We start from the raw sequence: 22332 nt of genomic DNA on the forward strand, positions 1-22332 counted from the left end.
CATCTAGAATGCTCTGAATGGTCTGAGAACCTTTTGCCAAGAAGACTTAAGGTGCGTTCACACCGACCTATTCAAGTTTTTCGCTGGCATCGAGTTTACTTTATTTAACCAGGTAAGTCATTAAGAACAAATTCTTATTTACAATGGCGACCTGGCAGAAGGCACAGCCTTTTGAGGGATAGGGGGTAGGGGATAAAATAAATACAAAGTTACTTAGAACAAATTAAAACACAAGTTAAAACACAGTTAAAAACATAGAAGACAGACAGAGCAAATAAAACAAAAACAGTCGGAGCAGACTAATAAGAGCTAGTAAGAGCTAGCCCAGGAAGCAGTTGCAGGTGTCAGTGAATATGTCCATGATAGAGTCTTTGAAAGCTGACTTGGAGATTAAATTGTCCAGTTTTAGTGTTTTTTGTAAGCCATTCCAGTCTGTGGGCACGGCAGAATGGAATGATGACTGACCGATTACAGAATGAGTTTTGGAGATTTTCAGCAGGATGAGGTTAGCAGAACGGGTGTTGTACACGGCAGGTGCAGTATGCAACAAACTACACAGGTAGGGGGGTGACACACCAAGGAGACTTTTGTAAATTAGCATGGACCAGTGTATTTCGCGACGGGTGTGTAGGGATGGCCAGTTTACAGAGGAATATAAAGTGCAGTGGTGAGTTCTGAAAGGGGCATTTGTAGCGAAACGGGTGATAGATAACGTCTAGCTTTTGCAGAGTAGTTTTGCAGGCAGATCGGTAGATGGTGTCACCATAATCTAACATGGGAAGACATACAAAGTCAATGCAAACGAGCGATTGAGCGTATATTCGCCTGGGAGAAAAATCACTGGGCGTCCGAGCGACAGAGACAGACTAATGATAGGGCGAAAATTCGCTCGTCACCCGAGATTAAATATCCCAACTTGAGCGAAATTTCGCTGCCATCAGTCGCTCGCTGTTCAACGCTGATTGGCTGCCGTGTGAGAGTGAGTCAACAAGGATCACACTGGCTTGGAACAAACCGCTGGTTTATTGTGTGGCAACAAACCGCATTGACAGCTGATTGACAGCTGACATGAAGTGAAGTCTGTACTACCGGTATAGAGCTCGCGTTAGGAGCATGCTGATAGGCTTAGCTTGTAAACAACTACGGTGGCTCGTAGTGGACAAACATCATGACATTGTGGAACGTTATAGCCCCCACATGTCCGTCAATTCTTGTGCCTGTTGACGAGCGATTTAAACAGAGCGACAGAGCGATTCCAAAGGGTTGAATCGAGCGACAGAGAGAAAAATAAATATCTCGGTGTGAACACAGCTTTAGAACTCAATAGGGTGCAGGTAGCCATTAGCCAATAATGTGATCCTATCCACCTTATTTCTAGCTGCCATGATGCCTTACGTGACATATGGGTGCTTCTTCCCCCGTTACGTTGCTGACACAGACACAACATGCTGTAGCCCGTCTGTAAACCACAGCTGCAGGCGAACGCAGCAAATCACGTCCAGGTGGCAAACATCTCGTCGATAAATATCCCGAGTTGTTCAAAGAGCAACAGAAATGGATACAATTATTACATTCCCTCAAATATGTCGTCAAACGAGTGTATTTATTGTGACAAACAACTTTTTTCCCCAGCATCTGAGTTTTAACGAGGAAATGCGCCACCTGCAACAATCAGTCATGTTCTGGACCGGACCTTGCACCCACAATTATTTGACAGCGGGGCATTTCTAAATGAAAAAAAAGGTGGATACATGTAGGCATGGGTCGATTTCTGGTTTTACCGGTTCGGTTCGGTATACGAGCCCAAACCGGTTTGATCACGTGCAAACCGAAAAAACCTAAAATTATTATTATTATTTTTTATTATTTTTTTTTTTTAAGTTTTTTTTTTTTTTTTTTTTTTGCCAGTCCATTCTGATTGCACTATTGTTCGTATTAGCCTCTTCTCAAGTTGCACTAGTAGGCAAAAGTCTTATTTTGTTTATTATGTTGATGTTTGAAGAAAAGTTAAGCTGAATAGTTATGAGAAATAAAAACAGTGTGTTGTTACAGTTAAAAGGTTCTGCTTATTTGTATTCAGTGTTCGTGCTGGTTGGCAGCATACCAGCTTAGAGGTGCATTATCGCCACCAACTGCAGCCGCTTTGATACGTTTTTTTGGGGAATATCGAACCGGTTTCAAAATGTTCAACCGACCCATGCCTAGGCCCTATATTGTGTGAATTTGTGAGTTTTGAAGTTTATAAGGCAGCTCAGCTGTAAGCCAATCCATTCTGATTGCACTGCTTGTGTTTTTATTAGCCTTTTTCTCAAGTTGCACTATAGGCAGAAGTCTTATTTCATTTATTATTTTGATGTTTAGAAGAAAAGTTGAGCTGAATAGTTATGAGAAATAAATACAGGGTGTGTTTGTTACACAGGTGTCCTGCTTCTTTTTATTCAGTATCATTGCTGGTTGACAATACCAGCTTAGAGGTGTATTATCGCTATCAGGTGGACTGAAGTTGCACTACAGACAGTTATGGGCCACACTCGGGGGCCCTGCTTGGAAAAAAATAAAAAATAATAATAATTTAAAAAAAAATCGGTATACCGGTTCGATCCGGTTTAGACAGCAATATCGAACCGGTTTTAAAATTTTCAAACCGACCCAGCCCTAGATACATGTTTGAATGTAGTGGCAAACACCCAGAAAAGCATCAAGGCGTGTACACACCTGAAGAGACACACCTGAAGAGACACACCTGAAGAGATACACCTGAAGGGACACACCTGAAGAGATACACCTGAAGAAACACCTGAAGAGGCTTTTTGGTTACAATGTTTGGTGTTGCTGTGTTGATTCTCCCAATGAATAAATCATTATTTTCTTCTGCCCCTCTTGCCCACTTTCACAAACTGTGTCTGTGTGTGTGTGTGTGTGTGTGTGTGTGTGTGTGTGTGTGTGTGTGTGTGTGTCTGTCTTCACAGTGACATGAAAAATGCCGTCATTGGAAACAACAAGCAGAAAGCCAACCTGATCGTCCTGGGAGCCGTTCCCAGGTTTGTCTCTCCGCGGCCTTTCACCATGGTGGTGCATAACAAGCTGCTTATGTACAATAAATAACAAATTAACATGATGTACTTACAATGTTTCACTTTAAAAAGAATACAAACTTGTAATTAATGAGGTGAGGTAGAATAATAATACCGTACGATTGTTCAAGCTTTTTGGTGAAATACAGACTATAATGTCACTAACGTCCACCCTGCACTTTCCCTGTGGACAGTGAACTCACTTCGTGTGTGTGTGCGTGCGTGCGTGCGTGCGTGTGTGCGTGTGTGTGTGTGTGTGTGTCTGTGTCTGTGTCTGTGTGTGTCTGTGTGCGTGCACGGGTTCCCAGGTTACTATACCTGCTCCAGCAGGACTCGTCCAGTCCGGAGCTGCGGACAGAATGTGCCGTGGTGCTGGGCAGCCTCGCCATGGGCACCGAGAACAACATCAAGTCCCTGGTGGACTGTCACATCATCCCTGCCTTGCTCCAAGGTGTGGGCAGACACACACACGGCACAACACAATCTGATGACTTTGAACGACGCAGTCCTAAGTAATATAGTGTGTGTGCATGCGTGTGTGCGCGTGTGTGTGTGTGTGTGCGCGTACGTACATGCGTGCATCCAGGTCTCCTGTGTCCGGACCTGACCTTCATCGAAGCGTGTCTCCGATGTCTCAGAACGGTCTTCATCAGTCCAGTCACCCCTGTGCAGCTGCTCTACACTGTAAGTTGTACATGTGCTGCTGCTGAAGAAGAAGAAGCCCAAGTGTTTTGACAGAGAATAGGCAACAGAAATATGGCCAATCAGTCCTTTCATTGTCCGAAAATGCGATACAATTTCACTCATATTTCCGTTGACTATTTGCTTGTTTTTCATAGGACCCCACTGTGATCCCCCATCTAATGTCTCTACTGAGCCACTCGCAGAGGACCCAGGAGTACATCACACAGATCTTCTCCCACTGTTGTAAGGTTGGTATTCACACACACACACACACACACACACACTAGGGCTGTCACTTTTCATTCGAAATTCGAATGCAACTTCGAATGTGGGGGAGGGGTTCGTGTTCGATATGTAAATTGACTGTTCGTATTTTTTTTTTTTTTTTTTTATTATTATTATTATTATTTTTATTTTTATGAACCAAAATTAACCAACTGCTGCTTGCTGGTAATGTTAATCCCATGTGTTAATTTGTCGCGTTAGTCTCTTCTGAGAAAGATTGTCTCCAGGGTCTGAAAAGTTGTCTCGAGTTGGATGCAGCCAAGTTTGTGAGGCAGTGTTGTGACTGTGAGCGTCCAAGCTAACACGTCGGGCTGATGCCCGGTGGCCTGGACTGATTTTTTTTTTTTTTTTTTTAATTAACCAAAAAACTTCGAATATATTCGAACGAATTTCGGGCAATTAAAGTTCGTTCGAACTTTATTTTGGGAAAAAGTGACAGCCCTAACACACACACACACACATACACACACTCACACACACAGACGCACGCACGCGCACACGCACACACACATACACACGCACTCACACACACAGACGCACGCACGCACGCACACACACACGCACACACACACACACACACGCACTCACACACATACACACACACGCACGCACGCACACACACACACACACACACACACACACACACATACACACGCACTCACACACACAGACGCACACACACACACACACACAGTGGAATGCACCACACGTATTACTGTTGTGTATGTTCTCTCTCCAGACCCCAGAGCACCAAACGGTTCTTTTCAACCACGGTGCCATCCAGAACATCGCCCCTCTGCTTATCTCCCCCTCTTATAAGGTGTGTGTGTGTGTGTGTGTGTGTGTGTGTGTGTGTGTGTGTGTGTGTGTGTGTGTGTGTGTGTGTGTGTGTGTGTGTGTGTGTGTGTGTGTGTGTGTGTGTGTGTGTGTGTGTGTGTGTGTGCTTCCAGTATGTATCAATATCTGGTCATTAGTCTGAAGTCTATTTTTTATGATAAATGTATATATTCCTCCCACTCTCGTTCCAACCCCATCTCTCCTGCAGGTCCGGATGCAGGCGTTAAAGTGTTTCTCAGTCCTGGCCTACGAGAACACTCAGGTCTCCATGACACTGGTGAATGGTGAGAGAACCTAACCTCTCCTCTCCTCCACCATCTCGCCTCTACATCTCCTCTCCTCTCTCTCTCCTCTCCTCTACCTCTCCTCTGTCTCATCTCCTCTCTCATCTCCTCCACCGTCTCTCCTCTACCTCTCCTCTACCTCTCCTCTCCTCTCCTCCACCATCTCTCCTCTCCTCTCCTCTCCTCTCCTCTCCTCTGTACGATCATCACATGTTAACGAGAGCTTCTCGATGTCTCTGTGTTTTCAGTGCTGGTGGATGGAGAGCTGCTCTCTCAGGTATTTGTCAGAATGATGCAAAGGGATAAGCCCATTGAAATGCAGCTAACAGGAGCCAAATGGTGAGTGACTTGCAACCACAGTGACTATGAGCTGGCATGTTCAAGTGTTTTCACCACAGTGTTTTCTGTCTTTTTCTTTTACCATATTTACTGTTGCCTCTACTCTCTCTCTCTCTCCGTTTGTGTCTTCCCCTCCCTCTCTCCCAGTCTAACCTACATGTGTCGAGCAGGCGCCATCAGGACGGACGACAGCTGCGTAGTCCTAAAGGTGAGCTTCTTCTGATGCTCTGCATCTCCACACATCACATCTCTCTTTGTTGTGGTTCTATTTGGGCGTGGTAACATACGTGCCAGTCATGGGCTCCTGTGGGTGGTAACATACGTGCCAGTCATGGGCTCCTGTGGGTGGTAACGTACGTGCCAGTCATGCGCTCCTGTTCTCCTCCCCGCAGGCCCTGCCGTGCCTGGTGCGCATGTGCAGTAAGGAGCGGCTGTTGGAGGAGCGGGTGGAGGGCGCCGAGACCCTGGCCTACCTGATGGAGCCCGACGTGGAGCTGCAGAGGATCGCCAGCACCACCGACCACCTGGTGGCCATGCTGGCCGACTACTTCAAGTACCCCAGCTCCGTGTCCGCTATCACCGACATCAAAAGGGTGGGTGAGAGGGGGGGCGGGGGGGGGGGGGGGGGGTTGGAGGGAGTTGAATTCAGAAGGAGTCATCCCCCTGTTACACCTGTACACCTGGCATTAACATACAGCAGGATGTTACACCTGTACACCTGGCATTAACATACAGCAGGATGTTACACCTGTACACCTGGCATTAACTCATTGAGTGCCAGCCACTTTTGGAGAACGGACGCTCCCAGTGCCAGTTTCAGAGCGTTTTCAGTGATTTCTCGAGGCCCACAGAATATTGTGTGATATTACTATGTAAACACCGAACACGCACAAAGAACGATGAGACTCTCTTCTATCATCTGCAAAAAAAAGTTTATTGATACCATTTTCCGTTCTTTAGTTATGAGCCGGAGAAGATAGGCTGTTTTGAGCAAAAAGACAGGTTTCAAATTATAAGCTGAGATATTCAGCCTTTTGTGAAATGAAGCATTTCAAGCACATTCACTGACTCTAGCTAATATTTTCTGATGTAGTGACGTGGTGTAGTTGTGTGGTGCCTGCGTGCCCCACCCCCCTCTCCCCCCCTCAGCTGCAAACTCCTCCCCACACTAACACACAGCCTCACGCACCCAGTCTATTTTCGGAGTGCTCAGTTTTTGTGCGCCGGGCGGCTCCCAGCGCGACACGGAAATGCCAAACTGGACTGCAGGGAAAGGTTTGGCCCTTCGGCGTCGGGTGCTGCCTTTCTGGCGGGTAATCGTGTGGAGAAGCTATATGCAGACAGACAGACAGAGGCAGAGGAGCTCAGTTGTGGGCGCGGATTGACTGATGTTCGCAGCCAACGTCAGCTGCAGACAGAGCAATCTATATGGCTCTGGCTGCAGCATGCATCGGTTTCTCTTTGATCACGGCTTTTTCCTGCTGTTTTCCGGACCTTTCTGTAATCTGGAGAGCACTGTCGCCACCTAATGAGTCCGTAAAATAGGCTATACACCTTCAATAGCTCCCATATTTGTACAGGAGATGCCTGAGGCTTTGATCCACGTCCCACCGTCAAAAAACGCAATTGACGAACATACTCGTCCTTGGCACTCTACGTTACTAAACGAAATGACGAACATACTCGTCCATGGCACTCAATGAGTTAACATACAGCAGGATGTTACACCTGTACACCTGGCATTAACATACAGCAGGATGTTACACCTGTACACCTGGCTTTAACATACAGCAGAATGTTACACCTGTACACCTGGCATTAACATACAGCAGAATGTTACACCTGTACACCTGGCATTAACATACAGCAGAATGTTACACCTGTACACCTGGCATTAACATACAGCAGAATGTTACACCTGTACACCTGGCATTAACATAGAGCAGAATGTTACACCTGTACACCTGGCATTAACATACAGCAGGATGTTACACCTGGCATTAACATAGAGCAGAATGTTACACCTGGCATTAACATAGAGCAGAATGTTACACCTGTACACCTGGCATTAACATAGAGCAGAATGTTACACCTGGCATTAACATAGAGCAGGATGTTACACCTGTACACCTGGCATTAACATACAGCAGAATGTTACACCTGGCATTAACATACAGCAGGATGTTACACCTGTACACCTGGCATTAACATACAGCAGAATGTTACACCTGGCATTAACATAGAGCAGGATGTTACACCTGTACACCTGGCATTAACATAGAGCAGAATGTTACACCTGTACACCTGGCATTAACATAGAGCAGGATGTTACACCTGTACACCTGGCATTAAGATAGAGCAGGATGTTACACCTGTACACCTGGCATTAACATACAGCAGGATGTTACACCTGTACACCTGGCATTAACATACAGCAGAATGTTACACCTGGCATTAACATAGAGCAGGATGTTACACCTGTACACCTGGCATTAACATAGAGCAGAATGTTACACCTGTACACCTGGCATTAACATACAGCAGGATGTTACACCTGTACACCTGGCATTAACATACAGCAGGATGTTACACCTGTACACCTGGCATTAACATACAGCAGGATGTTACACCTGTACACCTGGCATTAACATACAGCAGGATGTTACACCTGTACACCTGGCATTAACATACAGCAGGATGTTACACCTGTACACCTGGTATTAACATACAGCAGAATGTTACACCTGGCATTAACATACAGCAGAATGTTACACCTGTACACCTGGTATTAACATACAGCAGAATGTTACACCTGTACACCTGGCATTAACATACAGCAGGATGTTACACCTGTACACCTGGCATTAACATACAGCAGGATGTTACACCTGTACACCTGGCATTAACATACAGCAGAATGTTACACCTGGCATTAACATACAGCAGGATGTTACACCTGTACACCTGGCATTAACATACAGCAGGATGTTACACCTGTACACCTGGCATTAACATACAGCAGGATGTTACACCTGTACACCTGGCATTAACATACAGCAGGATGTTACACCTGGCATTAACATAGAGCAGAATGTTACACCTGTACACCTGGCATTAACATACAGCAGGATGTTACACCTGGCATTAACATACAGCAGGATGTTACACCTGTACACCTGGCTTTAACATACAGCAGAATGTTACACCTGTACACCTGGCATTAACATACAGCAGAATGTTACACCTGTACACCTGGCATTAACATACAGCAGGATGTTACACCTGTACACCTGGCATTAACATACAGCAGAATGTTACACCTGTACACCTGGCATTAACATACAGCAGAATGTTACACCTGTACACCTGGCATTAACATACAGCAGAATGTTACACCTGTACACCTGGTATTAACATACAGCAGAATGTTACACCTGTACACCTGGCATTAACATACAGCAGAATGTTACACCTGTACACCTGGCATTAACATACAGCAGAATGTTACACCTGTACACCTGGCATTAACATACAGCAGAATGTTACACCTGTACACCTGGTATTAACATACAGCAGAATGTTACACCTGTACACCTGGCATTAACATACAGCAGAATGTTACACCTGTACACCTGGTATTAACATACAGCAGAATGTTACACCTGTACACCTGGCATTAACATACAGCAGGATGTTACACCTGTACACCTGGCATTAACATACAGCAGGATGTTACACCTGTACACCTGGCATTAACATACAGCAGAATGTTACACCTGGCATTAACATAGAGCAGGATGTTACACCTGTACACCTGGCATTAACATAGAGCAGAATGTTACACCTGTACACCTGGCATTAACATACAGCAGGATGTTACACCTGTACACCTGGCATTAACATACAGCAGGATGTTACACCTGTACACCTGGCATTAACATACAGCAGGATGTTACACCTGTACACCTGGCATTAACATACAGCAGGATGTTACACCTGTACACCTGGCATTAACATACAGCAGGATGTTACACCTGTACACCTGGCATTAACATACAGCAGGATGTTACACCTGTACACCTGGTATTAACATACAGCAGAATGTTACACCTGTACACCTGGCATTAACATACAGCAGGATGTTACACCTGTACACATGGCATTAACATACAGCAGGATGTTACACCTGGCATTAACATACAGCAGGATGTTACACCTGTACACCTGGCATTAACATACAGCAGAATGTTACACCTGTACACCTGGCATTAACATACAGCAGAATGTTACACCTGTACACCTGGCATTAACATACAGCAGGATGTTACACCTGTACACCTGGCATTAACATACAGCAGAATGTTACACCTGTACACCTGGCATTAACATACAGCAGGATGTTACACCTGTACACCTGGCTTTAACATACAGCAGAATGTTACACCTGGCTTTAACATACAGCAGAATGTTACACCTGTACACCTGGCATTAACATACAGCAGAATGTTACACCTGTACACCTGGCATTAACATACAGCAGGATGTTACACCTGTACACCTGGCTTTAACATACAGCAGAATGTTACACCTGTACACCTGGCATTAACATACAGCAGAATGTTACACCTGTACACCTGGCATTAACATACAGCAGAATGTTACACCTGTACACCTGGCATTAACATACAGCAGGATGTTACACCTGTACACCTGGCATTAACATACAGCAGGATGTTACACCTGTACACCTGGCATTAACATACAGCAGGATGTTACACCTGTACACCTGGCATTAACATACAGCAGAATGTTACACCTGTACACCTGGCATTAACATACAGCAGGATGTTACACCTGTACACCTGGCATTAACATACAGCAGAATGTTACACCTGTACACCTGGCTTTAACATACAGCAGAATGTTACACCTGTACACCTGGCATTAACATACAGCAGAATGTTACACCTGTACACCTGGCATTAACATACAGCAGGATGTTACACCTGTACACCTGGCATTAACATACAGCAGGATGTTACACCTGTACACCTGGCATTAACATACAGCAGGATGTTACACCTGTACACCTGGCATTAACATACAGCAGAATGTTACACCTGTACACCTGGCATTAACATACAGCAGAATGTTACACCTGTACACCTGGTATTAACATACAGCAGAATGTTACACCTGTACACCTGGCATTAACATACAGCAGGATGTTACACCTGTACACCTGGCATTAACATACAGCAGGATGTTACACCTGTACACCTGGCATTAACATACAGCAGAATGTTACACCTGTACACCTGGCATTAACATACAGCAGGATGTTACACCTGTACACCTGGCATTAACATACAGCAGAATGTTACACCTGTACACCTGGCATTAACATACAGCAGGATGTTACACCTGTACACCTGGCTTTAACATACAGCAGAATGTTACACCTGTACACCTGGCATTAACATACAGCAGGATGTTACACCTGTACACCTGGCATTAACATACAGCAGGATGTTACACCTGTACACCTGGCATTAACATACAGCAGAATGTTACACCTGTACACCTGGCTTTAACATACAGCAGAATGTTACACCTGTACACCTGGCATTAACATACAGCAGGATGTTACACCTGTACACCTGGCATTAACATACAGCAGGATGTTACACCTGTACACCTGGCATTAACATACAGCAGAATGTTACACCTGTACACCTGGTATTAACATACAGCAGAATGTTACACCTGTACACCTGGCATTAACATACAGCAGGATGTTACACCTGTACACCTGGCATTAACATACAGCAGAATGTTACACCTGGCATTAACATAGAGCAGGATGTTACACCTGTACACCTGGCTTTAACATACAGCAGAATGTTACACCTGTACACCTGGCATTAACATACATCAGGATGTTACACCTGTACACCTGGCATTAACATACAGCAGAATGTTACACCTGGCATTAACATACAGCAGGATGTTACACCTGTACACCTGGCATTAACATAGAGCAGAATGTTACACCTGTACACCTGGCATTAACATACAGCAGAATGTTACACCTGTACACCTGGCATTAACATACAGCAGGATGTTACACCTGTACACCTGGCATTAACATACAGCAGAATGTTACACCTGTACACCTGGCATTAACATACAGCAGAATGTTACACCTGTACACCTGGCATTAACATACAGCAGGATGTTACACCTGTACACCTGGCATTAACATACAGCAGAATGTTACACCTGTACACCTGGCATTAACATACAGCAGGATGTTACACCTGGCATTAACATACAGCAGGATGTTACACCTGTACACCTGGCATTAACATACAGCAGGATGTTACACCTGGCATTAACATACAGCAGGATGTTACACCTGGCATTAACATACAGCAGGATGTTACACCTGGCATTAACATACAGCAGGATGTTACACCTGGCATTAACATACAGCAGAATGTTACACCTGGCATTAACATACAGCAGGATGTTACACCTGGCATTAACATACAGCAGGATGTTACACCTGTACACCTGGCATTAACATACAGCAGAATGTTACACCTGTACACCTGGCATTAACATACAGCAGAATGTTACACCTGTACACCTGGCATTAACATACAGCAGGATGTTACACCTGGCATTAACATACAGCAGAATGTTACACCTGTACACCTGGCATTAACATACAGCAGGATGTTACACCTGTACACCTGGCATTAACATACAGCAGAATGTTACACCTGTACACCTGGCATTAACATACAGCAGGATGTTACACCTGTACACCTGGCATTAACATACAGCAGAATGTTACACCTGTACACCTGGCATTAACATACAGCAGGATGTTACACCTGGCATTAACATACAGCAGAATGTTACACCTGGCATTAACATACAGCAGGATGTTACACCTGTACACCTGGCATTAACATACAGCAGAATGTTACACCTGTACACCTGGCATTAACATACAGCAGGATGTTACACCTGGCATTAACATACAGCAGGATGTTACACCTGTACACCTGGCATTAACATACAGCAGGATGTTACACCTGTACACCTGGCATTAACATACAGCAGAATGTTACACCTGTACACCTGGCATTAACATACAGCAGGATGTTACACCTGGCATTAACATACAGCAGGATGTTACACCTGTACACCTGGCATTAACATACAGCAGGATGTTACACCTGTACACCTGGCATTAACATACAGCAGGATGTTACACCTGGCATTAACATACAGCAGGATGTTACACCTGGCATTAACATACAGCAGAATGTTACACCTGTACACCTGGCATTAACATACAGCAGGATGTTACACCTGTACACCTGGCATTAACATACAGCAGAATGTTACACCTGTACACCTGGCATTAACATACAGCAGAATGTTACACCTGTACACCTGGCATTAACATACAGCAGAATGTTACACCTGTACACCTGGCATTAACATACAGCAGAATGTTAATACAAGAGAACAAGCAACTCTGCCTGTCACTACTTGGAGAAGTAGTATTTATTTATTTGAGTAAGGCCCATTTACAGCTGAAATCTCTTGTTAAAGGGAGAGATGATTTTTGCTCTGAAGTTCCAGCTCTCTGCATTTTCTTTTAAATGGTCTTTCTAGTCTTATTATCCAAAGAGTTATGCCACCATAATACGACCCAATCATTTCCAGTGCAATAATTTGCCGCTAATGCTTCCAAGCAACTCATAAAAGTCCAGCATCATTGTTAATACGTCTAATATATCACAATTTAATACCGGGCATTAAAAAACTGAATTACTGGAAGGTTGAGAAAATATTCTGGACTCTATGTACTATATGTGTCTGTCTTTCCTGTCTCTCTTTGCAAAACTGTCTTTTTTCTTTTCTTTTTCTCTCTATCTATGACAGAGCTTTTGTCACTTGTTGACATATTGTAGTACACTGATTGACATTGTGTCCACTGTGTCTGTGTAGCTGGACCACGACCTGAAGCACGCACACGAGCTGAGACAAGCTGCTTTCAAACTGTATGCCTCACTGGGCTCCAACGACGAGGACATCCGCAAAAAGGTGACGTGTGTGTGCATGCCTGCGTGCATGCATGTGTGTTAGGGTTGTCACAGTACACAAAAGTCATGGTTCGGTACGTACCTCAGTTTCAGCGTCACGGTTCGGTACGAATTCGGTACAACGCGGGGAAAGCAACAAATCCCAAATTCATTTTCTTTCTTTTTTTCGTTTCAATTTTTCTGAATTCTGTGTTTTGCTCATTTTACCATCAGAAATAGTGTCTAATAAGTGGGAATGAATAAATGTCCACAATTTAATAAGATCTAGGTAATCCACACAAAAAGGTTTTACTCTACAGCAGCGATTTTCAAAGTGTGGGGTGCGCCTCCCTCTCAGATGTCTGTATTCCAGCTGTTTGGCAAAGGCATTTCCCCCCCCACTTTAAATCTTTATTGTACACAAGTTTGTAAACAGAGTGCATGTGGAGTAGCCTAATACTGCCACCCACCCCTTCCCCACTGTCTGACAGACAGCTTCACTTTCCCGAGTAAGTAACGTTATTAGCAGGCGAGTTTTGTTTACCATAATGATTACGTTCGATCATCATAATGGATTATTGGAACATGACAAGGAGTCATCTCCTCTTCCTGACCGCATCTTGCCTGTCATCTCACCTTACCTCTTAACTCTTAAGTTGCTTGTTTACAAGTGAACAGCTTTGTCAGTGTTACGTAACGTTTAGCCGCGATGCGCAACTATAAAAGACTAAAGGAAAGTCTTTTATAGTTGCGCGTCGCGGCTACGTAACGTTACATTAGCAAGCTTACCTCGTTGGCTTGATGTTGACAGAATTTGCAAAACAGCTTATCGCCCGCGTCATAAAAGTCATTAGGATATTGCTCTGCACTCACTTTTTTGACGCCGGTAAAGGGGGGGCAGCTGGATGCTGCTTCGATGTTGTTGTGGTTTTGTGAAGTAGCATGGAAGCTACGGCTTGTAAACACGCTGGAGCGACCCCCGGTAATGTTTCCTCTCCACAAAACATTCCATTCAGTGAACGCGGATTTCTATGGCTCTTGTGTTGTTTTGGTGTGTCTTCTTCTGTGGCGTTTATGGCGTTCAAACCGCGTTTAGGTGCTTTACCACCACTTTCTGGATTCGACATATCCGTCGTGTCGCTTCACACACCGAACCGTGACGCCCATACCGTGACGTCACGGGACGAATACACGTACCGCGACAGCCATAAATGTGTGCGCGTGTGTGTTGACAGTCTCACCTGCTCTTCCTCCCGCCTCCACAGATCACAGAGACAGAGAACATGATGGACAGGATAGTCAGCGGCCTATCAGAATCCAGCATCAAAGTCCGCCTAGCAGCTGTCCGGTATGGTGTCCCCGCCGTCACATTCCAAACACTTGCTGCTCTTCCTGTTCCCTCGCTCTCTTCCTCTCGTCACTCCGGCTGACAAATGGCATCAGTCCCTCTACTCTCTTTCCACTTTAACTGTTAACACATTGAGTGCCAGCCGTTTTTTCAATCCTGTAGGTAAGTTGTGCCAGTTTTTTTTTTGAGGATTCTGGCTCATTTTACAAGAGCCGAGGATTATTTTCTGTTAAGACTTCGTGAACACCAATCATCTAAAAATAACTAATAGAATGTGTGCTTTCTCTGTCTAAAAGAGTTAGTTTGCAGAGTTAGTAGTTATGTAGATATTAGCCGTTCAGTACAGCATGGTTTTAGCGTCTCAGACAGGAAGCTGAGATAATCGCAGTTTTGTCAAATTCAATCAAACAGCAGAACAGTCACCTGCCTGTGATTATGGGTGCCCTTGGGCAAGTCTGTATACTGTATTGTGTGTGTGTGTGTGTGTGTGTGTGTGTGTGTGTGTGTGTGTGTGTGTGTGTTCGCGCGTTGCTCCGCGGCTCTGAGAGGAAGAGATCTCTGTCCGTTCTTTGCCCCCACAGCGTGTCTGTCTCCCACTCTGTGTGCTCTCTCTCTCTCTCTCTCTCTCTCTCTCTCTCTCTCTCTCTCCTCTCTCTCTCTCTCTCTCTCTCTCTCTCTCGGGACTAGAGAGAGAGAGAGAGAGTGTGTGTGTGTCTCCAAACTCCTCCCTCCGTCTGTGCTGCGGAGGGAGGATTCTCCGCGGCCGTCTGGACTGTAAAACTGTTTCTTGAGGTGTCGGCTGAGAGCTTTGAATAAGCTTTTGCGATTCTGGTCTTATTTATGCGCAAAGGTACTCGAGTGTGTGTGTGTGCGCGCGCGCGTGTGTGTGTGTGTGTGTGTGTGTGTGTGTGTGTGTGTGAAATCGAAAGAGTTTTCGCCCAGCTACTTCCTTGAAAATTACACTGGCTTTCTCCAGCGCGCTGGCTGGCTGTGGCTCTGGCTGTGGCTGGCTGTGGCTTTCTCTCTGTCTTAGGAGAGAACTGTCGCCACTTAGTGGTCGGTAAAATAGATTATACACATTCTCTTCCTCCCAATATTGATATAGAAGACGTAAAAGGGGTTGATTGATGTCCCACCGTCAAAAAAAAAAAATGTTTATGTAAGACGAGATAGCTCGTCTATGGCACTCAACCGTTGGATTATGTAAGACGAGATATCTCGGCTATGGCACTCAACGTGTTAAACGGCCCTACAAAAATCTAATTAATTTGCTCTCAGTCTGCATCCATTCCATACTAATACGTTTTCTAAACCGGCATTTTAAAAGGAGAACGATCTCCGTCCATCCTAACACGCCGGAAAATGCACATCACATTCACGCACACTGGGCAAGCGCGCATGTGTGTTGTTTACAATAGGACTGAGTTCGAACACTGTAAGCACAGTTACAGTATTTGTTAGTACAGATAGGGATGCACCGATCCACTTTTTTCACCTCCGATCCGATTCCGATACCTGAATTTGGATATCTGCCGATACAAATATTTTTCTTGAACATGCAGTATAGGCAAAGATTTGGCCAATTAAATACTTTTTTTTAAAATATACCTTGCAAAAAGCAGACAAAATTAAGAAAATATACAAGGCAAAGAAGGATACTATTATACATGGGCAAATTACGGCCAGCTGTGCGGCCCGCACTGGAATTGCAATTTTTTTTTTTTTTTTTTCTTTTTTTATTCCGATCCGATCCGTGAATTAGTGCCAAAATCGGCACCCAATACCGATATTGGAGCGGATCGGCCCCATCCCTAAGTACAGAGTTATCTTTTTTATCGATGCATTCATTCCTAGGAATAAGCGGGCATTCACATTGATTTCCGACCACACGGTGATTCGCTGCATGGTCGTGCGTCTGTGTGGGATGCAAAAACACAGCCGGCCACAGGGGGGAAACACTCAACATATTCAAAAGTCTCTGTTTCTGCCCATCCCAATGCAACCCCGCAGTTCTAGAACTGATCTGGGCTCAGCAGCGTATTCGAATTTCTCAGGTGGTTTTCAGGGGTCGGAAACATCGGGGGTAGTGTGCACGCAGCCACGCAAGGCGTAAATGTAGCAAAAGTTATGCGGTTTAAAACGAAAAATGTCTTTGTGTGGATGTGGCCTCAATTAATTTTCTCAACTCAGAATTTTTCCTTTATTATGCCTCCGCCGGCGATAGCCAGGCCGGAGGCATTATGGATCCGGGTTGTCCGTCCGTACGGCTGTCCGTCCGTCCGTCCGTCCGTACGATGTTTGTTAACGCGATATCTGAGGAACGCCTGGACGGAATTTCATCAAATTTGCCTCAAACATCGACTTAGACTCAAGGATGATCTGATTAGATTTTGGTGGTCAAAGGTCAAAGGTCAAGGTCACTGTGACCTCTCGAACGCCATTTTCAAGCTTGTTAACGCGATATCTGAGGAACGCCTGGACGGAATTTCATCAAATTTGCCTCAAACATCGACTTAGACTCAAGGATGATCTGATTAGATTTTGGTGGTCAAAGGTCAAGGTCACTGTGACCTCTCGAACACCATTTTCAAGCTTGTTAACGCGATATCTGAGGAACGCCTGGACGGAATTTCATCAAATTTGCCTCAAACATCGACTTAGACTCAAGGATGATCTGATTAGATTTTGGTGGTCAAAGGTCAAAGGTCAAGGTCACCGTGACCTCTCGAACGCCATTTTCAAGCTTGTTAACGCGATATCTGAGGAACGCCTGGACGGAATTTCATCAAATTTGCCTCAAACATCGACTTAGACTCAAGGATGATCTGATTAGATTTTGGTGGTCAAAGGTCAAAGGTCAAGGTCACTGTGACCTCTCGAACGCCATTTTCAAGCTTGTTAACGCGATATCTCAGGAATGCCTTGGCGGAATTTAATCAAACTTGTCTCAAACATCGACTTGGACTCAAGGATGAACTGATTAGATTTTGGTGGTCAAAGGTCAAGGTGAGCTCTCCAACGCCATTTTCAAGCTTGTTAACGCGATATCTCAGGAATGCCTTGACGGAATTTAATCAAACTTGTCTCAAACATCGACTTGGACTCAAGGATGAACTGATTACATTTTGGTGGTCAAAGTTCAAGGTCACTGTGACCTCTCACACACCCAATTTCCAAGCTCTGTAACGCAACATCACAGGAGCGCCTTGACGGAATCTCTTCCAATTTGCCTCAAATGGCGACTTGGACTCCAGAATGAACTAATGGCGGAGGCATAAGTCCGCGTTGCGGTCGTTCTAGTTATTTTCTGGGATCACACTAGCTCTCTGATGCTAGCAGGGCTCCTTGTTTGCTTAGCTCGACGACAAAACGTCATAGTCTCTAAAACCTAATGTCGGACTGTACACAGGCTTTATTCCACAGGTTGATCTTGATCCACATGATTGTTGCAAATACTTTTTTCAAAACATGTTATAATACAATTGATTCATATTGTTAATGTTTTTCTTTTCCCTCAGAAGTAATAAAGGATTGTTATAATTGGGCTCAATCAGATTGTGTTCTAAATACCAAGGTAATATCAAACAATCGCCATGTTCAAAATGGCTCACTCATTCACTCACTCACTCACTCACTATTCCCCATGTAGTGTTTATCATATAGTGAACTATTTTGGGAACGATCAAATGAGTTTTGTAATTCGTACACTACCTCACTCTTCTTCTCCTGTGGTATATGGGAGGAAATGTAGGGTACATTCTCTGTTCACTAGAAATTCCAGTGCATTGTGGGTATTTTATAGTGAACTAATTAGACTATATAGTGAATCAAATTAACAGTTGAGAATTCGGACACTAGTACAAAATGGCCAACACACTAGTCCACTATTTCTGTAACAGGGAGGGACCGGTTTCAAACAGGGCTAATGAGTCCAGTATCATGTATCAAACTGAATCAGGAGCTGCTTATATCCCTATCGACTCCCAACGTGACACTGACCGAATCTCTCTTCTCTCTGTGTGTGTGTGTGTGTGTGTGTGTGTGTGTGTGTGTGTGTGTGTGTGTGTGTGTGGGTGCGTGTGCGTGTGCGTGTGCGTGTGCGCGTGTGTGTGTGTGTGTGTGTCCAGGTGTCTCCACAGTCTCTCGCGATCGGTGCAGCAGCTGAGGACCAGCTTCCATGACCATGCAGTTTGGAAACCCCTCATGAAGGTCGGTGGACTTTGTCCTCCCACAATATTTGATAAAAGTAAAACAAAATCAGAGACATAGACAAATAATCATAATGACCATCATCATTGTCATCAATTATATTTATTTATTTTATTCATTTATTTTCAAATATTGAGCTTGCAAGTGACTGAAACTGTCTGTAAATGTTACTGTATATTCACTGTGCATTGTCACTTAATAAGTTTCCAGACTTTATGAAAATAAAGTGATGGAGTCTTGGCAATACATTTAGCAAATCGTTGCAGTCTATGAGAATTAGAGGATACTTCACCGTCAGTATCTATCTTATAGTGTAACCAAACTAAGTGAAAATAATTTTAACACAATATTAGTTCTCAGAATTGGACCTTAAAGCGATAGTGCAGAACTTTTGTCTCCCCCCTCTGGCAGTGAGTGTATGTGGTGGTGTCGGGGAAATGAGTTCCGGACAGTTCCGGACAATACAACACATCTTCTTTGAAGCGTCCATGTTGTTTCCAAATGACCACTTAAAACTTTTAGCCACATTCAAGTTAAGCTGTGTTCACACAAAGATATTTATTTTTCGCTCTGTCGCTTGATTCAACCCTTTGGAATCGCTCTGTCGCTCTGTTTAAATCGCTCGTCAACAGGCACAGGAATTGACGGACATGTGGGGGCTGTAACGTTACGCAATGTCATGATATTTGTCCACTACGAGCCACCGTCATTGTTTACAAGCTAAAGCCTATCAGCGTGCTCCTAATGCGAGCTCCATACCGGTAGTACAGACTTCACTTCATGTCAGCTGTCAGCCTGTCAATGCGGTTTGTTGCCACACAATAAACCAGCGGTTTGTTCCAAGCCAGTGTGATCCTTGACTCACTCTCAACACGGCAGCCAATCAGCGTTGAACAGCGAGCGACTGATGCCAGCGTAATTTCGCTCGAGTTGGGATATTTCATCTCGGGCGACGAGCGAATTTTCTCCCTATCGCTCTGTCTCTGCCGCTCGGACGCCCAGCGATTTTTCTCCCAGGCGAATATACGCTCAATCGCTCGTTTGCATTGACTTTGTATGTAAACTCGACGCCAGCGAAAAACTTTAATAGGTCGGTGTGAACGCACCTTTAGCAGAGGGCTAAGCAGAACTTAGCCGGCTGGACAGGGCGGAAGTCTCTGGTGCACATGCTCCAGGCCTGTGTGGGAATGTCGCAGGGGAAACCAGATTGAGAACACGTATACGTATACGTATAGAGAGAGTTATCTGGCGCTGATAGGCTTAATATATATATAATATATTATTTTAAGATTGTAATGTTTTCGTGAATGATTTGGCGGCGCACTTGCAATACCTTCGCTGCGTGTCACTGGAAAAGAGTGTGCTCAGTCAATTTCCCTGAGATAAATCAGGTTAAAGGTTAAAGAAATAAAACATAAAGTGATATCAGAGTAGCATGGTACAGGTATGTCATTGTTGTTGTTGCTGTTTGTAGCTGCTGCAGAACGCCCCAGATGAGGTCCTGGTCATGGCCTCCTCAACACTATGCAACCTGCTGCTGGAGTTCTCACCCAGCAAAGAGGTACACACACACACACACACACACACACACACACACACACACGCGCACGCACACACACACACCCCACATTGAAATGTGTATTATTACAATGTTCTTACAATATTGTGTGTGTGTGTGTGTGTGTGTGTGTGTGTGTGTGTGTGTGTGTGTGTGTGTGTGTGTGTGTGTGTGTGTGTGTGTGTGTTTGCAGCCCATCCTGGAGTCAGGGGTGATTGAATTACTATGCAGTCTGACCCAGAGTGACAGCCCTGCTCTGAGGGTCAACGGGATCTGGGCCCTGATGGTGAGAATGCTCTTTTATGTCCCTGTTCATTATCCCACCATCCATCTGTCCAATCAGCTGTCCTTACATGTGTTCCAACTAGTGTCCTCTAGTAAGAGAGTGGCGTCAGCGGAGGACCAAAATGCAAGAATCATTAGCCAATGAACAGCCAGGAATGGGTCTCGCGCTACTTTTGCATGCTAAAATAAAGCAGATAATGTACAATTTGATTAATTTCAAGGGATGAAAAACCCTTTCAAAGTACAACACTGTCTATTTTGATGCAACTCGACAGTGCTGCTTTTTTTACTGAAGAGTTCCACTTTCTACTTCCTGGAAAAAAACTGGTCCATTGGAGTGAATGGAGATGTCGGAACTCTTCTATTATACGGCTCTGGTTCCAACCAGCTGTCCTTAGCTCTGTCCAATCAGCTGTCCTTACATCTGTCCAACCAGCTGTCCTTAACATCTGTCCAATCAGCTGTCCTTACATCTGTCCAACCAGCTGTCCTTAACATCTGTCCAATCAGCTGTCCTTACTAGTGATGCACGATATATCGGCAATCATCGCAGTATCGGCCGATGTTAGTAATTTTTTTACATATCGGCGTGGGTCCGATTTTGCATTGTTAATATCGGTTATCGGTATCAGCCAAAATGTTCCAATTGAGAGGAAACATTGTGATAAATCTATGATTTATGGGCTTTTCCAAATGCACATTGTTTACATGTGTTTTTCAGTATGTACAAAATGTTATTATCATAGAAATGTGTTTTTATACAGATCATATCAACATAGGTAAATATCGGTTATCGGCCATAACAGCAATGTTAATATCGTTATCGGTATCAGCCAAAATGTTCACATCGGTGCATCCCTAGTCCTTACATCTGTGCAATCAGCTGTCCTTACATCTGTCCAATCAGCTGTCCTTACATCTGTGCAATCAGCTGTCCTTACATCTGTGCAATCAGCTGTCCTTACATCTGTGCAATCAGCTGTCCTTACATCTGTCCAATCAGCTGTCCTTACATCTGTCCTTACATCTGTCCAATCAGCTGTCCTTACATCTGTCCAATCAGCTGTCCTTACATCTGTCCTTACATCTGTCCAATCAGCTGTCCTTACATCTGTCCAATCAGCTGTCCTTACATCTGTCCAATCAGCTGTCCTTACATCTGTCCAATCAGCTGTCCTTACATCTGTCCAATCAGCTGTCCTTACATCTGTCCTTACATCTGTCCAATCAGCTGTCCTTACATCTGTCCAATCAGCTGTCCTTACATCTGTCCTTACATCTGTCCAATCAGCTGTCCTTACATCTGTCCAATCAGCTGTCCTTA

The 22332-nt window shown here is 44.5% G+C and overlaps 1 protein-coding gene across 1 annotated transcript in view; it reads left to right on the top strand.

Annotated features, from left to right (window-relative positions):
* The window catches only part of armc8 (armadillo repeat containing 8), a 37182-nt gene that overhangs the window by 4274 nt on the left and 10576 nt on the right, over positions 1 to 22332 (top strand). The window contains exons 3-16 of the mRNA XM_083642390.1: positions 2970 to 3041; positions 3383 to 3525; positions 3661 to 3758; positions 3914 to 4006; positions 4783 to 4863; positions 5089 to 5164; positions 5413 to 5503; positions 5651 to 5711; positions 5896 to 6096; positions 13535 to 13630; positions 14874 to 14956; positions 19084 to 19165; positions 20640 to 20726; positions 20917 to 21009. Of these exons, the coding sequence (XP_083498516.1) occupies positions 2970 to 3041; positions 3383 to 3525; positions 3661 to 3758; positions 3914 to 4006; positions 4783 to 4863; positions 5089 to 5164; positions 5413 to 5503; positions 5651 to 5711; positions 5896 to 6096; positions 13535 to 13630; positions 14874 to 14956; positions 19084 to 19165; positions 20640 to 20726; positions 20917 to 21009 (1357 nt within the window). The remainder of the gene's footprint in view (positions 1 to 2969; positions 3042 to 3382; positions 3526 to 3660; positions 3759 to 3913; positions 4007 to 4782; positions 4864 to 5088; positions 5165 to 5412; positions 5504 to 5650; positions 5712 to 5895; positions 6097 to 13534; positions 13631 to 14873; positions 14957 to 19083; positions 19166 to 20639; positions 20727 to 20916; positions 21010 to 22332) is intronic.

This window comes from Poromitra crassiceps, assembly GCF_964638095.1.
Source record: "Poromitra crassiceps genome assembly, chromosome: 8".
NCBI lineage: Eukaryota > Metazoa > Chordata > Actinopteri > Beryciformes > Melamphaidae > Poromitra > Poromitra crassiceps.